At 40.6% G+C, this 26,861-nt stretch overlaps 1 protein-coding gene across 2 annotated transcripts in view; it reads right to left on the bottom strand.

Annotated features, from left to right (window-relative positions):
- Positions 1–20,450, bottom strand: part of MAGI3 (membrane associated guanylate kinase, WW and PDZ domain containing 3) — a 265,111-nt gene extending 244,661 nt beyond the window's left edge. For both annotated transcript variants that reach the window (XM_027090938.1, XM_027090939.1), the window contains exon 1: positions 19,615–20,450. In XM_027090938.1, coding sequence (XP_026946739.1) covers positions 19,615–19,930 — 316 coding nt within the window. In that variant the 5' untranslated portion in view covers positions 19,931–20,450. The remainder of the gene's footprint in view (positions 1–19,614) is intronic.
- Between the last annotated feature and the right edge of the window lie 6,411 nt (positions 20,451–26,861).

The raw sequence follows: 26,861 nt of genomic DNA, 5'->3' as shown, positions 1-26,861 counted from the left end.
TCTGAACAGAAAATAAAACTCCAGATACTGAGATAATACAGTATGATGAGAAAGTATTAGCTCCAGAACCAGAAAGACACAACCTGACAGTTATCAAGATCCCCAAAAATGTTCACATTTTTTGACCAAGTAATCCCATGTCTAAGAATGTCATAGACAAAGTTTAAAACAGGAAAAGAAAAAGAAAAAGTAATTATCGTGATTGCTTCTGGGTGGTAAATGATTAGCAGCTGTTTTTTGTCCTGATTCTTTAAACTCTATGGAACTTTTGAATACAGAATTGTGGCAGGGCTGGGATTCAAATTTAGATCTAATAATCAAAACCCAAGCACCAGACCTCTTTGTAAAAAGAGGTCTGGCAACCCCACAAGAGGGTTGTTACTCAGAAAAGATGAAGCTGACTTACATTTCAATTCTTACAAAGAATCTCAAAAAATACAGGGAACTCCCTCAATTAATTTATTTTGAACAACAAAATACTGTTACAGAAGGCAATCTGGTAAGACAGACCAGGGAGGTAACCCTCAGGCAAAAGAAGTTGAACTGCCTGAGAAATGAGGTGATAAAAGGGAGCTAGGAACCACAGATACCTTCCTTACACTTTCCAGATTCAGTTAAATTAGGCAGGATAAGTTTAATGGAGTAATTTGAGGAAAGGTTCTTACAGCGTCGCTTGAAATTCTGTTATTTTGAGTCATACAGGAGGTTAAGGGGGAAATAATCCCAAGTAGGTTTAGCAGTGATAATTCCTCACATCAGTTTAGTATAACTTAGTACAGAGTAGGTTAATCAGATAACTTTCCTGACACCTGTTACATAATGGAAGCATGCCAAGTGGTGGTGAGTGCCAACCAGGGAGAGGGTGCTGAGACCAGATAGAGACAGTGTACAGACACAGGAAAATAATACCAAGATGTAAAAATGAGGATGGGATAGGAGAAAAAAAAGGGAGGGGGTTATCAAATGCTAATTCCACTTCATAATCTTACCTATGTCTAGCCCTAAGCCCTATCTCTCCCTAATGCAAATGATGCTGTTATTGAAGTCTTATCCCAGACATCCTACTTGATTTTGACCAAACTGGTACTGATTATGACCAAACTAGCCAGCCTTACTGTGTTAAGTGTAAAAAATTCATAAATATTTCACAGGGATAAATTAGAGATGTCAAAGAAAAAAATTCATATATGATAATCTTATATTTTATGGAACTATGTACCTATTCAGTTTATGGGGACCTGTATAAATAACAACGTCACATCTCTCTCTTATTGGACTTTGTTTCCAAAGCTTAAGTTTAAAAAAAAAAAAAAGACGCATAACTTGCTTAATTCAACTGGGTAAAGTCATTTTATGCTCCTGCTATGTTATTTTTTTTGGCGGGGGGGTGGGGGCGCGGCAGTGGGACAGCATGCGAGCACGTGGCATCTTAGCTCCCTGACCAGGGATCAAACCCGCGCCCCCTGTGCTTGAAGCATGGAGTCTTAACCACTGGACCACCAGGGAAGTCCCTCGTGCTATGTTTTTAAAAAAGAGAAGGTTTTAAAAAGTCAATTCCTAGTTGAGACATGTATCCCAAATAAGTTCAAATGGATATCAATTTTGGCTTCTTCTCCCCCCTGTACTTTTCTAATTCATACTAACAAGGAGCTAAACTCCACCCATTTCTCTTTCTCCAAGTCAAATCTGGGAGAGTTAACCATGTATTCCTCTTGAACCTTTCCATCAAGATGAACCTCTTCAAAGGTACAGAGTTGTCTTCCAGGCTAGAAAGTGTTTCATTCATTAATGTGAATTTTCTCAACATTGGTAATAGACCAATTCTACCACCATAACCTGCTGGGTGGAGTCTAAATTACTAAAGAGCTCTAAAATTAATAATGTATAATGGCAAAGTACAGAACTATTTAAGTGTCCTGAGGTTGCAAAGCATAGAAATAAAAATGGTCACAGAATGATCCTAGAAAAATCTCTGAAGGAAGTAAGTTTAGGACTGGAATTTGAACAAGTATGGCAAATACTTTAGTTTGGCTATAATGGAGTATCCACATTGGGTACCAACAAAATAAGTTTGCAAAGAGTTTGGAAAGAGTTGAGAAAGTTGTTGGAAGATATCAAAATGTTAGAACACAGAAAAACCAGAGCAAGGAAAGAACACAATGGTCTTTTGGGTTAATTTCCTTAAAATCCAAATGACCAGAAGTCAATAAATAGCGAAAGTGTTTATTTTACAAGAAAGCATAAAAGTAACATCAATATAAAATAATTAGTTTGACTTTTAAAGACAAGCATGTCTCCTATTTCAGTACCAACTCAAATCATTATTTACTTCCAGGTTTGGTACTGACTTCATGGATAACCGAGCTAGTTAATAACATAAGACAAAAACTAAAAGGGCATATTCCTACCCCTTAGAAAATAAGATACTCAAACAAAGCAAATGAAAAATCTGCAGCCTAGGTCCATACGCATATAATTTTTACCACAGAGGCTGAAGATTTACCTAGATTGAATAAGCTTCTCTATCTTTTTGAACTTCAGCTTTTATTACATTTTTAAACAAACATACAGCAAAAGATGGAGAGAGGTTTTAGGAAATTGAAACAGAAGTCAAAGGCTAAATTCCTTGAAAGAAAGGAACTGAATGATTCCCTCCCATCTCTCGGCCTGGCATGGGGCTTAGTGCATAGTAGGCATGTGAGGAACATTTGCTAATTAAATGCAAAGGTCTTGCCAACAAGAGGATTAATGCTTGAAAGAACCCCAAGCTACATTCCTAGACCAAATATCTGAAAATGTTCTCAATTCTACAACATCATATTGTACTTTCCAGCAAGTTCTAAGTGCTAAGCTAACTTTGTAATCCAATCAAATGCAGTAGTAGTACCACATTCTCTGCATTTTGTCTTTGAAGTTTGGGTCCAAGTGTTTTTAGCACATAAACCAGTTAGCAGCAAAACATATCTAGTTTCCAAAATTCACTTTTATTCTTATTTATAAGTTAAAATATAATCAAATCATAGCCCTAGACTAATGATAACCTGCATTCTAATCCTAGATCCATCAGTAATTAGCTACATATCCCTGAACATATCACTTTTCTCCAAGCCTCAGAACTGTCGTCTGTAAAATGAGGAAAATGGGCATTTAAAAGTCTTCCTTGGGGAAATATATTAATGACTGCAATTTCCTTTGAAATGCATAAAAATATGATATGTCATAGATAAATATATAATTAAGCAAGAAGAGTAAAAAGTTAAGAAAATGATCTAGGTGGTGGATATACCTACTCCACAGAAAAAAACCTGATCAATCCTCCCAAACTCCTGTTTCCTATTCCTGGAAACAGTACCAGTTGCTCAAAGCAAAAAACTAGAAGTTATCCTGAAGTCCTCTTCCTCCCTCACCTGTAATCAATCATCAAGTTCTATTACTTCCTCCTTCAAAACATCTCAAATCTATGCACTTCATTTCCCTGCCACTACTCTACAGCAGTCCAAGAAAATTCCTCTCTCATTTAAAAAAAATTTTTTAAGCTGTTTAAAAGAAAATAAGCCAGTCTTCTTTCCTTTCCTACCTTAGCTAAAGCATTAAAAGAGAGGTTTAGTGCACACCTGCTCATAATAAAAGTATAACGTCTGCATGTCACCTTTCTTAGAAGTACACCTAAAGACAAGTTAAACTGGAGTGATGGTGTTGAGTAGAGAGCATGAGCAGGGGAACTGTTCTAAGAAAGAGACATCACCTTCTCTATAATATTGTAGCCCTTGAGCCTTAGGGAATTTATACAATAATAAGCTTTTGTTATCTATCATGTTCATTGTTTTAAGAATAAATAATATTTGGCTACCCATAGCATATTAATCCACAATTTAATATATTATAAAGAAGATGGTAATTTTAATGAACTGAGATGTTTCCTAAATAACAACATGGATATATTCGTCATTACAATATATATAGGTATGTATATATTAGTTTCCTAGGGTGGCTAGTTATTACAAAAGTACCACAAACTAGGTGGCTTGAAACAACAGAAATTTATTCTCATGGTTCTGGAGGCTAGACGTCCAAAATCAAGGTGTCAGCAGGGCCATGCTCTTAGACTCTGGGTAGTATCCCTCTTTGCCTATTCCCAGTGTCTGCTGGTGGCCATCCACCCTTGGCACTCATCTTATAGCTGTAGCCCTTCAATCCACCTCCATAGTCATATGGTGATCTCCCCTCATGCTCCTGTGTCCCTTCTGTTCTCAAGGGCCCACCCTACTCAGGAGGATTTCATCTTAACTAATTATGTCTGCAAACGGTAGTGCTGGGTGTTAGGACTTCATACTTTGGGGGGCACACAATTCAACACCTAACATACACCTAGGTATATACTGCATTATTACCTAAAGTTACAAACTTTCAACTTGTCACGGTATTATTTATCTTTCAGGTAGACACAAGTATATTTCTGAAGTATGATACTTAATAAGAAGGGCCATATTCTTTCTGGTACCAATTCTCCAGGACTGTGTTATCACTACAGGTGAATTAATGACTTCATAAGTACAAGAAAAATAATTAGGTCAGTGACCCCAAATCGTAAATATTCTAAACCTATTATAAACAAGTATCATGAATAAAGTAATAATGACATTCCATTAAACTTCACTAAAAGTCCATTTGGATTTATTTGACCAAAAGATGGATTGGGTATTATAATTTCTCCTCTGCCTCCTATTATATCTATTAATACAATAAAACAATTAGTCCTAAACTGTGATATATAAAGTAAAATTACATGTATCAAATCCTATATTTCTATTTAGTTACATTATTTTAAAAAACAAATAAATAAACAACAGCAACAACAAACAGGTACTCTTGTTCCCCCTGGTGAAAAGATTCCTGAAACAACTTGATGTAAAAACTCTGGGCAAGGGCTTCCCTGGTGGCGCAGTGGTTGAGGGTCCGCCTGCTGATGCAGGGCACATGGGTTCGTGCCCCGGTCCGGGAAGATCCCACATGCCGCGGAGCGGCTGGGCCCGTGAGCCATGGCCGCTGAGTCTGCGCATCCGGAGCCTGTGCTCCACAACGGGAGAGGCCACATCAGTGAAAGGCCCGCGTACAACAACAACAACAACAAAAAAACTCTGGGCAAGAAAGGAACTAAGTGGTACACACAGACTACACTCTAGAACAACTGTTCTTTCAGGAAAATCATTCTGGGCAGTATATGTATGAATATCTCGGTGAGGCTCTACCACTGCTTAAAGAGAGGGGGCTCCACATAAGCACAAAGAAGAAATTATGATCATGTCCCCTCATATAGTCAGGCCCCCAAAGTTAGAAAATGATCACAGAAGAGCTGTGAGCTTTGAATATAATTTGCACAGATGCCTCTTCTTCAATCACTACCAGTGACCGCGATGGAGAAAAACCGTATCTTAGAAGGTGAAAAGTTTGCAAACTGCAGATAATAAGAAAAAACATACATATTCCCATTTAGTATTTTTGCAGTAATAAAATATTTCTATAGTTTATTTACAATAAGAGGTTCCTTATACCTTAAGTGCTGATGAAATTCTCATCTGCATTACAACACTTTGACAGTGGATTAATATGTTACAATTACACAATTTTTTTTTTTTTTTTTTGCGGTACGCAGGCCTCTCACTGTTGTGGCCTCTCCCGTTGTGGAGCACAGGCTCCGGACGCACAGGCTCAGCGGCCATGGCTCACGGGCCCAGCCCTCCGCGGCATGTGGGATCTTCCCGGACCGGGGCACGAACCTGTGTCCCCTGCATCGGCAGGCGGACTCTCAACCACTGCGCCACCAGGGAAGCCCCACAATTTTTTATTCTTTCATTGAGTAAGAGATTATCCCAAAAGATAATCTATTGGCCTTTCAAAGATCTATTTCCAGCTACTATTTTTCTTAATGATTTTTTAAAAGATAGAGTTTGGTTTACTAAAAGCAGTCCAATTTGAACCTCTAAAACAAGGATATCAAATAAACAGTAAACTATTATCTATCTAGAGACCAGCCTTCTGGAATATTTCCAAATCCAGAAGTAGGGGAGAGAAAAAAAAAAAACAAAAACCCTTATACACACATGTTCTAGGGGTAAAGAGCAACAAGGACAAACATAACAGAAGATAGAAGAATATCACCGTAGGTTCACACCCGACCCCCTGAGATTGGATAATCCACCAGGGAGAAGTTAAGGAGCACTGCAATTGGCTGGCAGGATCTATACACGGTCCATTTTTTCTTTGGAAAGCAGAGAAGCGTGGGAGAAGCAATCAGAGTGAAGAGAAAACAAAACTGGAACGATGAGCAGAGAGCAGCTGATCAAAGGCAGCTGAGGAGATTTAGGCTATGAGTTACAGACACAGACAGTCCAGATATACAGCTGGCATCTTAACAGTTCCTGAAGGCACAGGCAGGAGCTACACGAATAGAGAAAGATACCACCTATGTCCTGGGATTCTGGCCTTGAGGCTTAGGACATTTACACAGTAACAAGCCACCCCATGTACAAGCAAATACAATAGTCTGTGTGTTGTTTACACATGAAAAATACCACAGACTATATATTTTTTTATATATTTATATGAATATACATATTTATAACAGTCATCCCTTAATGGAGTTTTCAACCTTATTCTAATGAAATAAAATTTCAGAAATGTTCTATTAAAGTTGGTAACATACAGAAACGCACAATTTCACATAATTCCAAGAACAGGGAATAAAGTAGGGTTGGATCTCTTGGAGACTGGAGCCGTACGATGATTCCAGAGTGATTCTGGACCTTGGGAAGAGGAGTCTGTGGCCCTTCCTCTAGTGCTCTGCTATTAACACCACTCAGCCTTACATCAGGTGTCAGTTTTTTCTGATTACTCATAGTTTCTTCTCCCATAATTTTAGTGTGTACACGGTTCAGTGTAGCCTTTCCAACCTTGACTCTGCCTGCCCCCCACAATCAGTGGTGTGTTTGGTAAATCCTAACAACTCCCACCACAGCAGTGACAACAGTGCCAACGGCTGGGAAGGTACATGCAGTGGCAAACCATTTTACAGTATTAATATTTCTGCCATACAGATAGAATAGACATAAAGAAAGTAGAGAGCACAGATGGTAGTAAAATATAGTGAAATAACACGGAAATGACGCGGAGTCTTAAAAAAAATAGTTGAACTCAAAGAAACAGTAGAATGGTGACTGCCAGCGCCTGGGGGATGGGGTAAGTGGGCAGAGGTTGGTAAATAGGTACAAACTTTCAGTTTTAAGATAAATAAGGTGTGAGGATCTAATGTATAACATGGTGACGAAAGCTGATTAATACTATATTGTATAACTGAAATTTGCTAAGAGAGTAGAATTTAAGTATTCTCACCCCCACACACACAAAAAGGTAAATATGTGAGGTGATGGATGTGTTAATTAACTCAGTTGTGAGAATCCTTTCATAATATATATGCATATCAAACCATCACACTGTTCACCTTAAAAAACTACATTCTGTCAATTATACCACTGAAGCTGAAAAATCATAAGAAAATGATTAACTTTGAGTAGCACCTGTTTTAAATATAATTTAGTTAATTTTAATTTTATACAACTTATTTTTTTTAATGGCTGTGTGGGACTACCAACTCACAAAATTCCTGAAAATTTAACAATCAATCTCACGAAACAGTACAGCCAACTCCAGTACATCACTGCAAAACCTCTCAGCTGAGGCTCCAACCCCAATGGAAAATTCTTTCCTTTTTGTCTTAGTTCAAATCCCCAGGAAAGATTCTTACTGGCCCCATTCATCCTTTTAGGCCACAGAAATCTTACGTTGCTGACCAGCCTCTGAATTGGTTGCTTCAGCTGAGGTGCCTTCCCTGTCCTGGATGCCTGTGGCTTGCAAGGGGAGGTTGAGATCAAGTGATATAAAACATGTCGCAGGAACAGAGATGGCAGGTAGGACAGACACAAGCTAACCTCGTACAAAGATCACTACAGATGTTAAAAATCCATCGGCCCTAGATCATTCCACCTACAGGCCATTTCAGAAAGAGAAGCTCACAGAAATGACAGTGAGTTATCAAGAAAGGGCTATATTGTATTTAACATACTATGTTTAATAAAATGCACTCGGCATCCACCGCCTTACAGAATGCCTTCCTGAAATGCAGAGGTTGGGAAATTAAAAACTATATTTTCCAGGCTCCTTTACAGCTAGTATCCAGGATGAGAATTTGATTCCACCCTTAAGATGCAGGACACAAAATACGGAAGACAGCAGCGAGGCAGAGCCCTGTCAGCCTGTAGCTTTTAGCTGCTCTCAGCTAGCAAAGAAGGTCACAGACATGTCAGTGTCTAGTCTCCAGCTTCGAGGGTGTTGAGGGACAGTGGCAGAAGCAGTAGTGCCAGATTGATCATTCCGGCATCTAATCACTAGTTCATAGGCATCAAGGAGAAGTTTTCACAGCAGTGGCCAGATGCTAAATTTCAAACTTCGAGCGGTTATGATGGCAACAGCAGTGGCTGCTGTGATCCCCTTGATCACAGCGACAGCGGTATTTTCTTGCCGTGGTATCAGTCGTAACCTCCTGATTGCCACTTTCCCGACTGTGGCAGAGGTGGCAATTCCCATGGCGAGTTCTTCCAAGGTGTCCTGGAAGTCATTCTCAGAGGCCTGGCCTAGAGCCCAGCCCTCCAGCTCCTCCAAAGATTCCCCAAGCAACGAATTCCCTGCATTGCATCCCTTCTGTTTCCTGCACTGAACCCTGACTGATACTGCAAAGGAGTACATGGGGGATTGACTGTATACAGAAAGGTTTCTTTTCATGTCTGCACTCATGCTGTTTTTTCACAGACATAAAAAGCGCCCAAGCAAGATGTCACCATTCCCATCAGTCTCCCCAGAACGGCCACCTCAAGCCCCTTTCTTCAGTTTTGTCTCACACAGGTGATACCTTCTCCTCTGCTGTGGCCAGCTCACCATAACCTGAGACACCTACCTACCCTGTACCCAGCAGGAGCACAGTTCCTCGGTTGTGGCAGTTATGTCAACTTTCATTACAGCCAGACAAGCTCAAGGACCCTGAACCAAAAGTGCCCCTGATGGTTCATCCACCACATCCCTGAGCAGTCCCTGGCCCTAAAGCTCATCTTCCCCCACTGCATCCCCTAGTCAGTCAAGGGGAGGAAAAAAATCAAAGTATAGCTGGCTCTAAGTCAGAGGAATTCATCACCCCTCCAGGGAGAGGCAAGGATGGGACAGGAATAGCAGTCTACCACACAGCAGCACCCATTCAGAAGGACTCTCCTGAAAGCATTGTGAAGAATCTTCCTGATAAGAAAAATTTTTCAAAGCTAAAACAACTAACAGCAAAAAGTACTTAAGTATTCAGCTGTTACACCAGCTAACAATTTTCTGACTATTTAAATCTGAGCCATAAGCTACAGCATTATGGAAGGCTAAAAATGCCCTGAAAACCTGAGGCATGTAACGGTTACAATTCTCTCCTGCGCTCCAACTTCTGGGTTACCACTCTCTCTAACGACACTGATGCATGCTGATGGCCTAACAAACTGAGTCAGAACGCTATACTTAATTCCAAAAGAATGCAGATTTCATAAAGAGACAGAAAATGTTTAACCAGGCTAATTCTTTTTTTTTGTTTCACAAATTTCTTCCAGAAATTCTTCAGCCAGAAACCAAAACAATAAAAGGAGCCTGAGTTCTAGTCCCTGCTCTGCCAGCTTCGTGCTGAGCAGAGTCACCTGCCATTGCTAAACCTCAACTTATTTATCTGTAGACAAAGAGTACTGGCTGGATTGCTATGATTCCTTCCAGTTGAGTGACTGACTTTAAGCCCAAATAGAAAACATAAAGCATGAACACTTGAAGAATAAGAGGTGTCCGTATTCCACAGCCTGCTTTAACTACCTCTTCAAAGGAACCACCTTACTGTGCAGTACTTGAAGGCTGAAAGAAGAGAGACTGACTTGAATACCATGAGTTATTCTTCTGTCTAGCTTGGCTAAGTTTTATTTAAGCCAAGTATACTTTGAACAGAATCTAAAAACTTATTAAAAATTCCTAATTCCAAAACACATTCTTACATTCCTCAGAACATTTTCTAGGCTACTTGTCTCAAGATAAGTGTGCTAACACACACCTTCCTGGGGAGTGAATTTTAGAGCAAGTGAACAGGAAACACAAGAACAAGATATCCTTTCTAGTTTCAAGTACACAATTTTCACAAGTATATTAATCCTAAAAGTATCTGAGCTTTTACATATACCTGCTGAAAATATTTTCTGACAAAGACAGCCAGAATTAAGGCTATCAAACAGATTTTGTTTGATTAGTAATTCTTGGGAACAAACGCTTTACCATGCAGTTGAACTGTAAAGATTAATCTGCACTGCCACAACTTTGTTTAGAAACAGAACCAAGCAATGAAGCTTTTAAGTACTTGCCCAGTGTTTTACTGCATTTAACACCCACTCAAACAATTTAGAACTGTGGGGTTTTTTCCTTTTAATAGAGAAAAGGGAAGTAAGAGAGATTTTTCAGATATAATGAAATAATATTCTATCTGGAATGCAAAGAAAGAAGACTCAAAACTGTTTCAGTTCATAGTCCTCCTGTGAGTCTGTCTGACCTTCTACATGCTGATCTTTCCAAACCTCAGTTTTCTCATGTGTAAAAGGGAGATGATAATCCCCAGCTCATACATGAACTTTTTACAGGAATGCATGTATGCCAACACACACATTCTTATAAACCAAATGAGATGGGTATATAACACCCTGACATATGATGGTTACTCAATAAATGGCAGCTAGCATTATCATGACAAGTCCCCAAGTCAGAATATTCCTATTAGACTTAGAGCAAGGTTGTCAACTTAGAGTTGCCACCAAAGGGAGGTTGATGTGTCACTTCACTTACCAGCATTACATTGTGAGATAGCTCTAGTGAGCAAATCTAACTCTATTCAGAGGGAACTGAATCATTAGCATGTACATTCCAACTTAAATCAAACACTGAAATCAGTGAATAGTATCCTTAGCTAAAATTAATAATATTTTACAAGGTGTTCTGCCAAAAGCTACAGAGGCTCTGTGAGGAAGACTATATTAGTTTAACAGATTTTATGACTTACTATATGGAATTAATATTGGAGAACTCTGGTCCTAACAAGCTTCTGAAGTAGGAACTGAAATTTTCCAAATATCGTCTAAAGATACTCCAAGAGGGACATAAACCAACCTAAAAATCAAAGCCCCTTCTACGATTCTTATTGACAAATCACACCCAATTCCATGGATGTTTGTTTTTTTGCACAGTAAGTGTACTTACCAATAACCTCCCAACATTTAACATTCACTAAAGGTTCAACTATCAGACAACACTTGGCAAAACTGCAAACTCCTACTGTGTATGTCATACATAAAGTGAAGGATGTTAAAATTGTTTTTATGGCAAAGTTGAAGACATTAATACCATAATTAGACTATAAAAATAGCGAGAAAAGATATTCAGAGTACCCGCCCCTCTCTTTCAACCCTCCACCTCTACTCTAAGTACCTCTGTGGAGGCAGAAAAAAACTTAACAAAGGTGGGTCAGACTTTATCCTACAAGTACAAGTAACTTTTTTGGTGATTAAACAGATTCATATTTCACTCTTAAGCAGTGTTTCAAATTTAAGAGTCAGTGAAGTAGTTCCTTTATGTATAACTTCTATGAGATCATGGTTAAAAGGTAATATTGGGGAGCCCTTAGAAATAACACAATAATAATTCAGTCTTAATTTATGTTTAAAAAAGACCATTGTTTTAAAAGCAAAACATCTTAGAAAGCAACTGGTTTAGAGTTTCACTTTCAAAATGGTACAACATTAAGTTTTAAAAACGGCATTAACGGGGCTTCCCTGGTGGCGCAGTGGTTGAGAGTCCGCCTGCCGATGCAGGGGACACGGGTTCGTGCCCCGGTCCGGGAAGACCCCACATGCCGCGGAGCGGCTGGGCCCGTGAGCCATGGCCGCTAAGCCTGCGCGTCCGGAGCCTGTGCTCCGCAACGGGAGAGACCACAACAGAGAGAAGCCCGCGTACCGCAAAAAACAAACAAACAAAAAACTGCATTAACTAGACTAATTTTCTCAATGTCAAAGATAATTAAATGATCCTCCAAAGTATTCTATCTACCTAAGAGCAAGCAGCATTGATTTAGAGAATCTTATTTGATATAAAAAATTCAAAGGAAACTGAAGAAAAACCCAAGCTGCACTTTTAAATTATGCACATTAAGGTAGCAACACCTCAATTTTTTAAAGAGCCTGCATTTAAAGAAAGCAGTTTTTAGATAAAAACATCAAAAATGATCATAATTGATAAAAATATATCAAAAATGATAAATATTTGAGTAAAATAAATGCCTCAGTTGCAGTCTACAGCCAATATCTGGTCTTTAAAAATGAGAGCTTTATGACAACCGTGTACTGTTGTTGGCTTCAAAGTAGGAGAGATTAAATGTTTTAAAAGAGGCCATTTCCTGCAGTGCTGTCTCCCCAGCATCCATCTTTTGAGGAACTACCCCTCCCTTATCTCTTGGAGTTCTGGTACAGTTATTAATCACACTATACTTTCTATACCCAGCTGCAAAGCGGACATGTCACCAAGGCCTGACCAATCAGGATACCCATGGCCCTCTCTCCACAATGGGTCTGTGATGAACACAAGGCCAATCAAAGTCTCAATATAAGATTTGATTTGTTATTGGAGTCCCGAAAAAAGATGAGAAGCTTTAAGGACTTTGTATGACTTGGGGGGTTGAGAGCCACCTTTCCTGCTACCCAGAGTGGAGCTCAGAAAGAGGCCAACCTGGAGGAAAGAAAGTCAAGAAACAGTCCTTGAGAACATGAGTTTAGCTCTTACTGTCCAATGCCTGGGTTTTCATGCACATAAGCCAATACATTTCTTCTTAGCCTAAGAAGTGTTTCTGTCAGGATTCTCAGTACAGAATCCTTACCAATACAGAAACTGACATGAATCGAAATTTCTTTCTCTTCCTGCTGAAATCTAAGCTATAAAAAACAAAGCCAATTTAACACAGTTCTATTTAAGTTCAGAAATAGAGCATTTATTAATAAATGCTTATTTTTTCTCCCTTTTGGAGTATTTTCATTTCATAAAACTACTTCTGTTAAATGTCATCATGTATAGTAAAATCCCATTTTTCAGTCACAGGTAATTCCCAATCAGAACAACAATGAGATACAGGGTTACCTCTCACAAACTTCCCTGAAGCAAGAAAAATAATTATGTGTTTAAAATTCTCTGCAAAAAAATACAGCAAAGGGCCTAAGATGCCAGAAATTTTTAATTAAGTAGATCAGTTACTGTTCATATTGCATACGCAAGACGGGAAGAAGGAAAGCTGCTAAACAGAATGCATCCTAATTATTAAATCTGAAGCAAAATATCTTTCCAATTCCCATTACACAATATTAAAAACCCCAAACCCCAAATAAACTATAACAGAAAAGTTTAACCCTCTATATTCCTTACTGAGTCTCTCAATAGCATTAAGCTCCTTACCAGCATTATTTATAGAAGAAAAAACATTTCAAGTTCTAATTAAAAAAAAAAAAAAACTTATAGGAGACAATTCATAACGGAACTACCTACACATTTAAACAATATGATTTTCCCTGTATTTTCCAATTATTCTATAATGTGGGTTTTGTGCTTTTACACCCATGAAACACACACAAAAACTCCTGATATGGACTATACTGTAGACCTTTCTGTACTGAACATTCTTGCCCCATGTTTTGCTCCTCCTCTGCTTCTTACCTACTACTGAGAGGATCTTAATTCCACTCAACCAAGATATCCATCTTTCAAAGCCAGGCTGAGTTCAAAACTCTTCATAACCCCCTCCCCAACTATCCAAGTCAGAAAATAAGCGCTGGTGGTAAAGACTCTAACAAGACATTAAAAAGAATGTACCCTTTCTTTCACTTCATGTACATATTTAACTTCTATAACTCACTATGCATACCCAGGTGAGGATAATTTCTCCAAATTAAAAGATAGGTATTTTTTGTAAAAGATAGGTATTTTTTGTAAAACATATCTCTTTAATGCAAGCAAACTACCTCATCTGGTGTTCAACAAAAATATAGCAATTGGTTCCAGCACAGGTGGAAAAACAGGCATGCAAGACTCAGCCTAAAAATGGTACAATACAAACACAATGTATAAAATACAAAATTGTATTGTAAAACACACTGTAAATAGAACACAGATACAATGTATTTTAAGGGCAATTTAAGCTTGAGAACTTTTCAAAAGATAATTTTGTTTATATTTGATTTCCCTCTTTTTGTCATGACTTGAGCACCCTTTCTCTCCAAGATGCAACTCCACACCACTTTTTAGAGCAGCATGCTGAACAGCCAATTAATTATCCCAGTTTCTGCCAAAATTCATACTAAAACTTACCTAAAGAGTTTTGTTTAAATACTGGGAGAAAAGTGAAAAAGGTAAAATCCTTACTACAGGTATTGCTTACCAATGAATCATGAAGCTCCCAATAAATTGAGAGCTTCCTGAAAACAGAGGCCATTTCTGACTCATTTTTATATTTTATGTTTTTATATCGCCAGTGCTAGCTCACACAGTGGGTTCACCACTAAATGTTTGAGAAGGGAATGAATGTGCGCCAATAATAGAATGTTTATTTTTTCTCTTTATAAAGTAAAATAAACACTTTTGGGAAAACATTCCGAATAATATTTGTTCAAGGAGAAGAGCAACGAACTTGCCTCTCTTCCCCCACAAACAAATCTCTCACGACACCAGCTTCCGAGGTACTGAAAATCTTACCCTTAAGAACAGTTTTAAATTAATGGCATTCATTCTCCCTACCAAAATGTAGTATTGCAAGGAGATTATTTCTCAAAATTTTAGAAGAGAAACAAAACTAATTATAGAAGACACAGTTCTAGTCTTCAATACCAAAAGTTTTCCTTTGTCGAATCAAAACCAACCAAAAACTGACTTGGAAATTGGCAGAGTTTGAAACTGGTGGGTAATATTGAAGTGGTTCATAAAAATGAAGTTCTCCTGCAACACACTCCCCAAACACTAAGTGCCCACAAAGTTTACGAGCACTTAGGGGTTATATAGTAAACACATTATATGAAACTATTCACCTGAGATTATGCACTGACTTCATAAGTCAGATACTTGAACAAATGAAGGAGATTTGTTTTACCATATATGCGTGTGTGTGTGTGTGTATGTATAAAGACCAGGGAAAAAAAAAAAAAAAAAACACTGAACCGTGTCTCATAACAAGAGGTTTTATGAAGTACATCCCAAGATCTCAGAAGAAAAACAATTTATATTCCTCAGGAACACAGAGTTATGTTCCATAAAAATCAGTTTCAGCATTAAACTGAATAAAATAAAAATGATTTGAAAAGTGAAAGAGCCAAATGTTAAGAGTTTGTTTGTTCTGCCACTGTGGTATAAGCCCAATAGTCATCTGAATTGAAGGTGCCAATGAATAGAGTCCAGAACCCAAACCTTGAGTTATTAAAACCAACTTGAGACCCCAAAAATTGTTACCAAACTTTCAAAAAGCAGGAAAGTTTCAAATTTAAGTTTTATCAAAATTTGATACTATTTTCCCTAACAAAGGGGTTGCCTCACCCAGTCTCTTGTTTCTATTGTTTAAGAAAAGGTATCGAGAATTTTTTTGTATTGCAAACCTCCGAGGCTAGCAATTTCTCTCACCCTTCCCTTCTTTAAATGTTACAACCACCTAAAAAGAACTCACCACAAGTCCCAAATAACCCACTAAACCAAAATGAGTAATAAAAAGATCCAAAAGTTAAGAGAATAAAGGGGTAGAGTTATTCGTTATTGGCATAACATAAACATCCTTACCTAAATAAAGATGTTAAAAAAAAAATCCTTACTTGAAAGCATTTTGTAATGTTTCTTCACCAATGGGGAAAGTATTTCTAGGAATGTGCTCATTTTAACAAAATTCCCTTATAAACTGGATGCCTCAGTCAGTGGTGAAGACTTTTACCTACATTTAATTAACATTAAACAAGATTCAAATTAGCTTTTGTTTAAACAAACTGAAAGATTGTTCCTCATGATTTTTATCTCTAGATATAGTATCAGACAGGGTAGCAAATGCACTTTGTGCATAAAGCAGTAGATAAGGACTTCATATACTTACTGTGTCAATACTTAATCTATGGAATAAAGTCCACGTAATTTACAACCACTGAAAATGTGTGTTTAAGGTATATGAAGCAAATATTCCATAAAACTCTGCACGATCATAGTTTGGGGAATTTTAGAATAAAATTAACTGCTTCTATCATTAATCAGAATAGAAATTGTTTAAAAATATACTCTGAAGTAAAATCAAAGAAACTAATCCTGGTCACAGGACTATATCATGAAACAATTCCACCAGAGGTCCAAAGTTCACCTTCCTTTACTACAGGGAACATACAAAGTTCAAATTCAAGTGAAACCTTTTCTCTTGCAGAAAAATAAATGACAAGGTTGTAATTAAGAAACAGGTGAAAATTTGAGCCAAGAATTAGGTGGAGCAGGAAAGTACTGAATGCTAAGTACTACATTAATAATAAGAATTCAATGAGAAATTTCCTAATTCTCTCACAAAAGCCTCAGATTAGGAACCATATTTTAAAGAGTTACTTTCAAATCTCCATTAAAGATTAGAACAAAAGAAAATAAATAAATAAAACCCCAAGTCAAAGCGAAAGATAGTCACTACCAGAAAGAACCCTTGTTAAATCATCTGGGTGAGGGTACTGGCTTTGGCTGAGCTCCCTTTAACATCTACTAGATGAAAGGAGAAATCAAGAAAGAAACGGCGTTACACCAGTCATGTCCTACAGTCCAGCTCATCCTTCCACTGTGGACTCTGTCAGAAGACAATATGAGGTCACTCCCCACTAATAATACATCTTACAGAAATGGCTGAATCTACTCTTGCATTGTGCTAGTTTCTAAATGGCATGTTATAACCATAATTTAATAAAGAGTTATTAATCAAGACAAGAGACAAAGTGCTAATAAGTACACTTTAAAATACCTTATTAAATTGAAAAATCCATTTCTCTCACAAAGTTTAGATAAAAGGAGAGGGAAAAAACCTCCAATGTGCAGGGCAAGTTCCTTTTTAAATTCCCTTACTCTGTATTTTCATACTTTTCAAATTTAATCCCAACAGTATAAAATCTTTGTCTCCTCTGGAGATAATATATATGCTGCTTATAATCACACTCAAAGTTTTACAAATAACCTCTTCCAGTTCTTAGTTTCTAATATTTAAAGTCATGTGCTTAAACCTGCAAAAATCTTGCTACTTTATAGCAAATGTTGTTTATGTAAAGCCATTTAAGAAACAATTTAATATAATGCCTAACATAAGGCTATTAAGAAACAAAGAATGCTATTTTTCAAAGAAATCAACAACTTGCTTAGAAACAAGAATATTAGTCTCAGATGACATATAGTGGTATCCTTTAGAAATTACTGAAGCAGAGTGTATCTTTAAAAAATAGGTGTACTATTCAGAACTTTTATTATTGATTACAAAATGTGCTATACCCAGTACACTTTATTTTGGCTAAATATTTAAAATAGGACAGTATGCAAGAGGGAAAATTTTTATTACTACAAAAATGTCAACTACATTTTGGGGCCTTTTTTTTTTAACACAGTTAAGTAACATCACTGAATACACTCTAAACTTTAAATTATTTTCTTAAATTTTATATAAAGGCTGAGAAAATGAATAACATGCGGACCAGACTAATATCAATGAAAGACACATTTTCCCAGTCTTCTAAAAGAATCACAATAACTTGAGAATATATCAACTTCCTCCTCTATCATCTTTTAAACTATTTTTGAAAATAAGTTATACTCTTGTATATGCCCCCAACTAATCAAAACAAAACACAAAGCAATGATGCAAATGTTCTCATTACTTCCTAACTCATGGGATTTGAACTAAATCGCACTTAGACCAGTAATGCTGTATATATAGTATTTTGCATATTACAGAGAGTGCCTGACTGGCTGAATTATAGTCCCCAAAGCCTTTCCTCTACCCTTCACATATGGCTCTAAAAGTTTGAATTAAGAAAGAATTTTTTAATTCAAAAAAATATATATATATACAGAAAAAGATGTTTGAAGTCTGCCAAAGTTTTTAAAATAATAAAAAGAAAACCTCACATAAACCCATAAGCTTAAAATGAATGTGATGGAATAGACCATATGCAGAAAATCTTAAGATTGCAGGGACACGTGAGTGTGTGTGTGTATACATCCACAATACACACATATATGGATATTGCAGCACAACCATCAGTTCCCATTAAGCCTGAGGACTACTAAAGAGATATTTCTAAAGTGAGCTGCTGATAAAGAAAAAAAACAAAAGTGAGGGAGACAACATGTTAAATCTTTCTCCAGAATTTTCTAGCATTTTGCAGTGTAGAGATGGACTGATTTTTCTAGCCCAAGTTATAATTAAGCAGACCATTATATTTTGATGCACTGTATATTCAGTAGAACACATTCAGAAAAAATAGTTTGATTTCTATTAACGTTGTAGTCATAATTCTCTCCCCTACAAACATCTCAGGAAACAATCACATTCTGCCAATGGTGAAACCACCAGCGATGCTGTCAACAACAAACACATGAGGGCTATTACCTCCTATCAGATATCACTGTACGCAGTCTGATCAATGCTTTGAAACTGGCAAGTATGCCATAAACGTAACGAGCTCTGCAGCAGATTTTACTAGCATAAAAGACACCTGGGCAACAGGGGCCTTTGCAACCCACCACTTCAACAAAATTCCGTAAAATCAAAGATTTACAAAAGATTTTACTCCTAGGAGGCACCTAGGTCTTCTTTGGAAACCCAGACTATTCAACAGCTCCCTGCAAGAACACACCATTCTGCCACAAATCGCATATTGCACACCATCGGTACCCAGACACCTGAACCACCTGGGCTGACAAGAGTTAGGCTGTCAGCTCGGAGGTATTGCTAGTGTGCAAGAAACACTGAACCAGCTAAGCTCTCCCAGGTACACTAGGTGGTAACCTTGGCACCAAGTGCCTTAGTAGTAAAGATCTTTTCCCCTATTACAAAATGCGCTAAGACTGTTCCAAAGAAAATGCTACAATCCTGAGCATTGTGGACCTCTTCCACAAAGGAGAGCAGAAAAGGGCTGGTTTTTTCCTCTAGTCAAAAACTGCGGTGGGAGATGGAGCTACAAATTAAGGAAACCCAGCTTCTGGTGGCAATCCTGTGACAGCTAGCACAGCAGCCCGGCCAAGCCAGAGCTCAGTTTTCCTACCGGCAAAATGGGAATCACCACCGCCACCCCTCCCCCTCGACAGGGAGCCCGGCACACCCAGGAGGTCTAAGATTACCTCGGACGACAAGCGGTGGGGTGGGGCCGCCGCTCCCCAGACGCCCACCCCGGACTCCCCCCACCCCGCCACAGAAAGGCAGGGCTGGCGTACCTGGCTTCACAGTCTTGAGACGGATGGGTTCGCGGAAGTGCCGGATGACAGCCAGGGTGTCCCGGTTGGTGAGCCCGCTGACAGGCGTCCCGTTCACCTCCAGCAGCACATCCCCCGGGCTGGGCGCCTTGCCCGAAACGACGCAGCAGGTGCCCCCGCCTGGCTCCTCGCGGAGCCGCCCCAGGTAGGGGAACTCGCCGCGCTCCGCGCCGCCCCGGATCTCGGCGCCCAAGTCGCCCGGGGGCCCGGCCCAGGACACCGCGCACTCCTGCACCTTGCTGAGCCAGTGCTTCTTCTTCTTCAGCGTCTTCGACATCCCGAACCCCGCTGCACCATGGGGGAGACCCCGCGCGGGCGCCGGGGGCGCCGCTCCGGCCCCCTCTCACCCTGGGGGCCCCGGGTGGCCCGCGCAGCCCGGAGAGGGGGGCCTCGCCGCTCCGGCGCCCCCCCCCCCGACCACAGCCCGCTGGGGGCCGGGCCGTTCCAAGCCCCGAGACGCCCCTCGGACGCCCCGCCCGGCGGCGCTCCCCGGGGCTGGCCGGGGTCCGCGAGGGCCAGCCGGGTTAGGCTGAAGAAAAGAGAAGGGGATTGTCCCCGGGCGTCTCCAGAGGGGTTTCGGGCGGGGTCACAGCCGACCGCTGGCCCCCGGGCTCCGCGCCGGAGCGGCGGGAAAGGCAGAAGCAGGGGGGCGGGGAGGTAAAGGGGGAAGAGCCGGAACGGGAAAAATCCGTCGGGGGCGCGCAGAAGCGCGCGTAGACCCGTAGCAGGATCGATCGCGGCCGCTGCGGAGCTGGAGCGCTGAGACCAACGCCTGCCCAAGCTGCCAGGAAACTGCCGCTTTCAAACCCGCCGCAACCTCCTCCTCCTCCCTCTTCCCTTCCCCCCGCCCTCGCCCATCCCTCATCCAGAGCCCCGCCCCCTCCCGCCGCGCGGCGCCCGGCGCGCTGCCGTCACGGGCCAGGCGCTTGGGAACGAGCCCCGCACTCGACTCCCTCGCCGGGGATTGGCCCCCGGCGGACAGGAGGCGGACCCTTGACGAGCACGAGAACCACCGATTGGTTAGTGAGAGTGGATGAGGCGGGCACTACGATGACTGAAGTTTAAAGAGGGTGGAAAAAAGAAGTTTGAAGAGTGAGGGAGGGAGAGAGGAGGGGCTGGGGAGAGTGACCGGCTCCAGATTGCAGGCTGAGAGAGGCCCTCCGTGCGGCGGCCGGAGCCAGGAGAAAACTCGGATAGGAAGAGGAACCGAACATCCCGAGGTGGAGGCGTGGCTGGCAAGCCGGGCGGAGTGGGGGGAGGAGCTTGGAAGCCTGCACCGGGCACAGAGAAAAGCGGGTGTACTTTGAAGGGGAGACGACGTGCTGAGTCCCAAGGCAGAGGTGGCGGAGCCTCGGGGTGGCCAGTTACAGCCGACCACTTACAATGAGTAGATGTTTCTCGTTCGTTCATTTCTTCAACGGAAGTTATTGAACGCCCATTGAGGCAAGGACTCCGGAGTCTGGTTGATGGAAGGTAAAATAGAGTCCTGCATACTGCTGCTGTGTGACCTCACGCATATTAGACAACCTGAGCCACGGCATCCTCGGCTGATAAGTGGAGATAATTATACCCTTCCAAGTTGTGAAGATTACATGAGGTACCTATAAAACATCAGTGTAGTGCCTGACAGGGGGTGGGTACTTCTTACCCTTTAGTAGCTGAGGAGGAGTAGGATGACTTTATCAGACATTGTGCTAGATACTGGGGTTCAGGGATGAAGAAAACGGAGGTCCTGCTTTCTAGGAGGTCACAGTCTAACAGGAGAGACTGACAAGTAAGACTGCTTGAGATGAGGTAGGGTGGGGTGGGGTAGAGGTGGATTAGGAACCAGCCTAGTAGCTAGCAGACCTGGGCTGGAGTCCTGGAATGCTGCTTACCTGCTGTTTGACCTTCACCAAATCTCAGTTTCAAGTTTAACTCACCTGTAAAGGAGGTGGAGCGAAAACTAACAGTGAATAAAGGACATCTTAGATCCCTTCCAACACTAATTTTTCACAAACAGTTCTTGAGCTTTCTCTCCTCCCTGACTTGGCTCACACTCTCCCCTGTCTTTGTATTTAAAACAATTCTATCCATCCTCAGCCCAAATGCCATCTCTTCCAGGTCACCTTCTCTGATACCTTGTCCTCAGGTGGAAAGTGTTTTCTCTGAGCTATGATACTTTCACTTTTGCAGTATGACACTTATTTATGTAGTCTCCTGTCTCCTTTTAATGGTTGGGGAAAGCCCTTATTTAAACTATGAATAACTCCACAGTATCTCACCACATCTCAGATAAACTGGCCCAAGCTTCAACAGCAGCAGTGATTTTGTTCACACCATTGTATCAGTCAGGGCCTAGGCAGGAAACAAATGGTACTTTACAAAGATGTAGACAGGGTGTGGGAAACCACAAGAGAAATGTGGAACCCTGGGGCTATAAGCACCTAGAGCTATAGAAGCAAGGGGAGGGAACAGTTACCAAAACTCATCACAGAAAGGGCAGCCTGACAGGAGCCTGTGACCTTCAGTCAGGGATGCAGTCAGCCTAAGTAATCACCCAAGGACAAAGCTGGAGGATTGATCTCTCACCTCCCTCCTCCATCCTCCTGCTGGTACATCCCAATAACCAAATCCAACCAGGAGCCACAGGGCAAGAGAGCCTTTTGAAGCAGCCCCTATCAGTCAATCACACAGAGAAGAGGAAGCAGCCCATCTGGAGAGAAAAAGGGAAAATACCTAGCACAGACATCATGTGGATTGCTCAGATTTACCCAGATCTGAGGCAAAGCTGGAGTATTTTTTTCTGAACTACTACCTACATTAACAGATTCCTGGGTGAAGTGGTGATAACCTCCACCTCATTTATTTTTGCAGCAGTTCTGGGAAAACACCTTCCCTGCCCAGATTTTATCCATCAGGATACCTTTGGCCACGAGGAACAGAACATCTAACAGTAGCTTAAAGCATGAGGTTATTTATTACATCTTTAATATGAGGTTCAGATGAAAGTAGTCTCGGGATTAGTTCAGCAGCACAATCATATCATTAAGGACCCAAGCTCTTTTTGTGCCTGCTCTCTAACATCACGTTCATGTTGGCTTTTATCTCCAGGCTTGTCATCTCTAGATTGCAATGCGGCTGCCACAGCTCCAGAAATCACATCCTCAGAGGTCATTGTACAAGCGGAAAGGGAGGAAAAGGCACCACTGCTCCCATTTTTATGAAGGAGAAAAATCTTTCCCAGACTGCCCCCCACTCCATAGAATCTCCGTTATTGGTCAGAAAATGGTCACGTGCCCATTGCAGACCAGTCACTGACAAAAGAAAATGGTATTGCCACAGTTCATTAATTATAAGTCACGCCCAAGCAAAATAGGAGTTCTGTTTCAGAGGAGAAAGAGGGAATAGTTGTTAAGTAGGCACCCAACAGTGTCTGCCACATGCCTTAACCAAGAATAAGTTATATTGACTCTTTTTTTAAAAATTTATTTTATTTATGTATTTTTGGCTGCATTGGGTCTTCGTTGCTGCGCGCAGGCTTTCTCTAGTTGTGATGAGCGGGGGCTACTCTTCATTGCGGTGCGCGGGCTTCTCATTGCCGTGGCTTCTCTTGTTGCAGAGCACGGGCTCTAGGCATGTGGGCTCCAGTAGTTGTGGCATGTGGGCTCAATAGTTGTGGCTCACGGGCTCTAGAGCGCACACTCAGTAGTTGTGATGCACGGGCTTAGTTGCTCCGTGGCATGTGAGATCTTTCTGGACCAGGGCTTGAACCCATGTCCCCTGCATTGGTAGGCGGATTCTTAACCACTGTGCCACCAGGGAAGCCCATTATATTAACTCTTAACAGAAAACTGCAGTGATCAGGAGCTTGAGCTCTGGAGTCAGACTGGAAATCTCAGCTTTTCTACTTACTAGCTCCATGATCTTGAGTAAACTTTAATCTTACCTAACCTCGGTTTCCTTATCCACAAAATGGATATAATAAGAGTACTCACCTGAGTTGTGAGAACTGAATGGAGCTATTTGAGTCAAGCAAGCACTTAACATGTGGTCATATAAACGAACACTCATGTGACTTTAGTTTGTGCTAAATAGTAATATTTGTGACAAGGCCAAAGGCATTGATAAATCACCTTTATAACTCTGTAAGTATTCAATTCACTCATCTTAGTAAGCTTAGGTTCAGTTTTAAAATAGTCTAGAAATAAGCTGCCCACCCCAGTGAATTAATTCTGGTAGGATACGATTCTGGAAATTACTACATAATTAAAGGAGTCACATTGCAAATGTCTCTCTCTAAAATGGCACCTAACCAAATAATCAGATCATATCCGTATTTATCATTGTTTCCCAAACCTAATGGTTGGCTTGATAGTTGCGATTTCCATAGGGGAATATTAATAAGCTAAATAATATGGAACCTGGTTTAACAACAATAAATGATACAGTTGAATATGATGATCTCCAAGGTTTCTTTGGGCTACCTCTATCCATCTAATCTATGGAGATAAAGATAGGTGTGTTTCAATATGCAGAACACATGAGTTAGGTCCCAAGATGGCTACAGTGGCTCCAAATAACAATATCCAATGACTGAAAGGAAGTGTCTCTCCCTTCCTCATTTCGTTTTAGTAGATCAAGGAAACCTTTCCCCAAAGGCCCCAGCAACACTTTCCCTCCAGCTCATTGGCTGGACTTGCCCAAATGCCCTTTCCTAAACGAAAGATGCAAAGTGTAATGAAATACTTTTATCCAGTTTGCCCCTCTAGTGCTCAGAGGGGCATCCAGTGTCTTGTAGGCTGTATGGCTGCACAATATCTGAACACAGTTTGGTGGGGAGGAGGTCTTTTAGCAAATATGAAGGGGAGAGATTGCTCGATTTGCTTCTAATTTACATACACTCACACACACATACACTGTTTGACAAGGTGGAAAGTTTTGTTTTATAATATTGCCGACTGTTCCTAATGAGAGTTAAGTATACCCTGTAAGTGGAAAACTTCAGAATGGCAAGTATAAATTCTCAAATTTTCTCAGATGACCCGCACTTAGTTACTCCTTTGTACAAGCAGAGATGCATCATATTGAGGTTTGTGTGCTGACAGCTCCAGGGAAATCACTCACATCAGAGTCTCTGTGAATTGTGCCCCTGGAGTCGTGTGTGGCACTGTGCCAAAGTGAGGCAGGTGTAGAGAGAAATTTTTATTTATTTTTATATTCTCACTATTTCTTTCATGGAAACCTGAATCTCTAGTAACAGTCAATCAAATCATCATATTTAAGAATGAAGTCTTTCTTAAGTATTAAGGTGGCAGAGGGTAGGGGAGAAGTGGAGTGGAAAGATAAAACAAATATTTGCCTTCTATACAGAATACAGGAACATTTATCCTGTTCTTATTCCCACAGATGATAATAAAATCATCTTGAATTTTAAAAATTCTGATCCACAAAATCTTTCACTGCCTTAGAAAATGTTCATACTGACCTGTATTGTGGAAATTATATATGTAATGCAGCCTAACATGAATAGCCTAACTGAATTTGGGATTAATTATCCTATTGTATCTTTATATTTTATTAGCATTTTTATTTGCCGAGGCCTATGGGCTAATTTGTATGCTAATGCTAAATATATGCTCACTTATGAAAGCAAATACATGGAAAATTTTCTTTCAGTTAGACAAACTAATTTATTGTTAAAATCTGTATCACTATGTTTCATACATAAATGTGCATTTTTGCCCATAGGTGCACTTCCCTGCAAATGACCAAATGCATCCAGCCCAGATTCACAGAACAGGAACATTCAGAACCAAGTGCAGTGCCCACATGCTTTGAAAGGGGGATTAGTTAAGCAGTCAAGTGTCAAGTTTGCCAGACAAAGCAGGACAAAGAGAACATTGAATGAAACAGAAAATACCAAAGTAAACCATCTTTTATATTTCAGCTTAAATACAACCTCCTGCTCAAGACCAGCCTTGAATTCCCATAGCTGGGTGTCATTTGGATGTCATCTCAACCTTCTCCAAAACCAATAGCATGTTGTCGCTATGTGTTTTCCAGTAGACCTCAAGATCCTTGAGGGCAGGGTCCCTTTCTGATTCATTTGTGTAACCCCCATCGGGCTGGGCCCTTTATCTTTAGTGACCACTCATTCATTCATTCGTTCATTCATTCAAGTACCTGTTATGCACAGGCATTGTTTCAGGTGCTGGTTTACAGCAATGAACAGATGTACAAGGTCCCTCCTTTCATGGGGAAGAAGACAGTGTAGGGGAGGAAAACGTTTTCCTCAACCCTCTTAGAGTCCCTGGCTGGATCTGAAAATTAAACTGGCAAAGACAGATTAATAGGAGAAAAATATAGAGGACTTCCCTAGTGGTCCAGTGGTTACGACTTCGCCTTCCAACGCAGGGGGTGCGGGTTCAATACCCGGTCGGGGAGCTAAGATCCCACGTGCCTCATGGCCAAAAAACCAAAACGTAAAACAGAAGCAATATTGTAACAAATTCAATAAAGACTTTAAAAATGGTCCACATAAAAAAAATCTCTAAAAAGAAATAGGAGAAAAGTATACAGATTTATGTAATATAAGTTTTGTAATATACGGAAATGAAGACCAGAAGAAATGGTAAGCCTGAGTGTTTTTATGCTATTGATGAACAGTGACAAGTTGTGGGAAAATATGATAGGGCAAAGAGGATGAGCTAAGTGTAGTAAACTGGCGGAATTTAGCAAGGCCTGTCTGCTCAGATTCTTTCCCATTATCTGTCCATCTTGGATATGAGGATGTTTCTTTTCTGCAGGCATAGGGAGGGCACCTCTCACCTGAGGGTCAGATGAGCTGTTTCAAGGATGAAGGGCAGGGGGACAGAGAGAACTTCCTGCTTCTGCCGGTTTCTTCAAACTCCTTCAGCTTAAAATATTCAATATGCCAAATTGCCATATATTGGGGTATTGTGTCCCGAACCCCTCCAAAGAAGATATACAGGTTGCCAACAAACACATGAAAAGATGCTCAACATCACTAATCATTAGAGAAATGCAAATAAAAACTACAATGAGGTATCACCTCACACCAATCAGAATGGCCATCATCAAAAAATCTGCAAACAGTAAATGCTGGGGCTTCCCTGGTGGCGCAGTGGTTGAGAGTCCACCTGCCGATGCAGGGGACACGGGTTCGTGCCCCGGTCCGGGAAGATCCCACATGCCGCGGAGCGGCT

The sequence above is a fragment of the Aethalodelphis obliquidens genome, unplaced genomic scaffold (assembly GCF_003676395.1).
Source record: "Aethalodelphis obliquidens isolate GAN/ISIS:26980383/991018 unplaced genomic scaffold, ASM367639v1 scaffold70, whole genome shotgun sequence".
NCBI lineage: Eukaryota > Metazoa > Chordata > Mammalia > Artiodactyla > Delphinidae > Aethalodelphis > Aethalodelphis obliquidens.
This window is presented reverse-complemented; position numbering and strand designations above follow the sequence as displayed.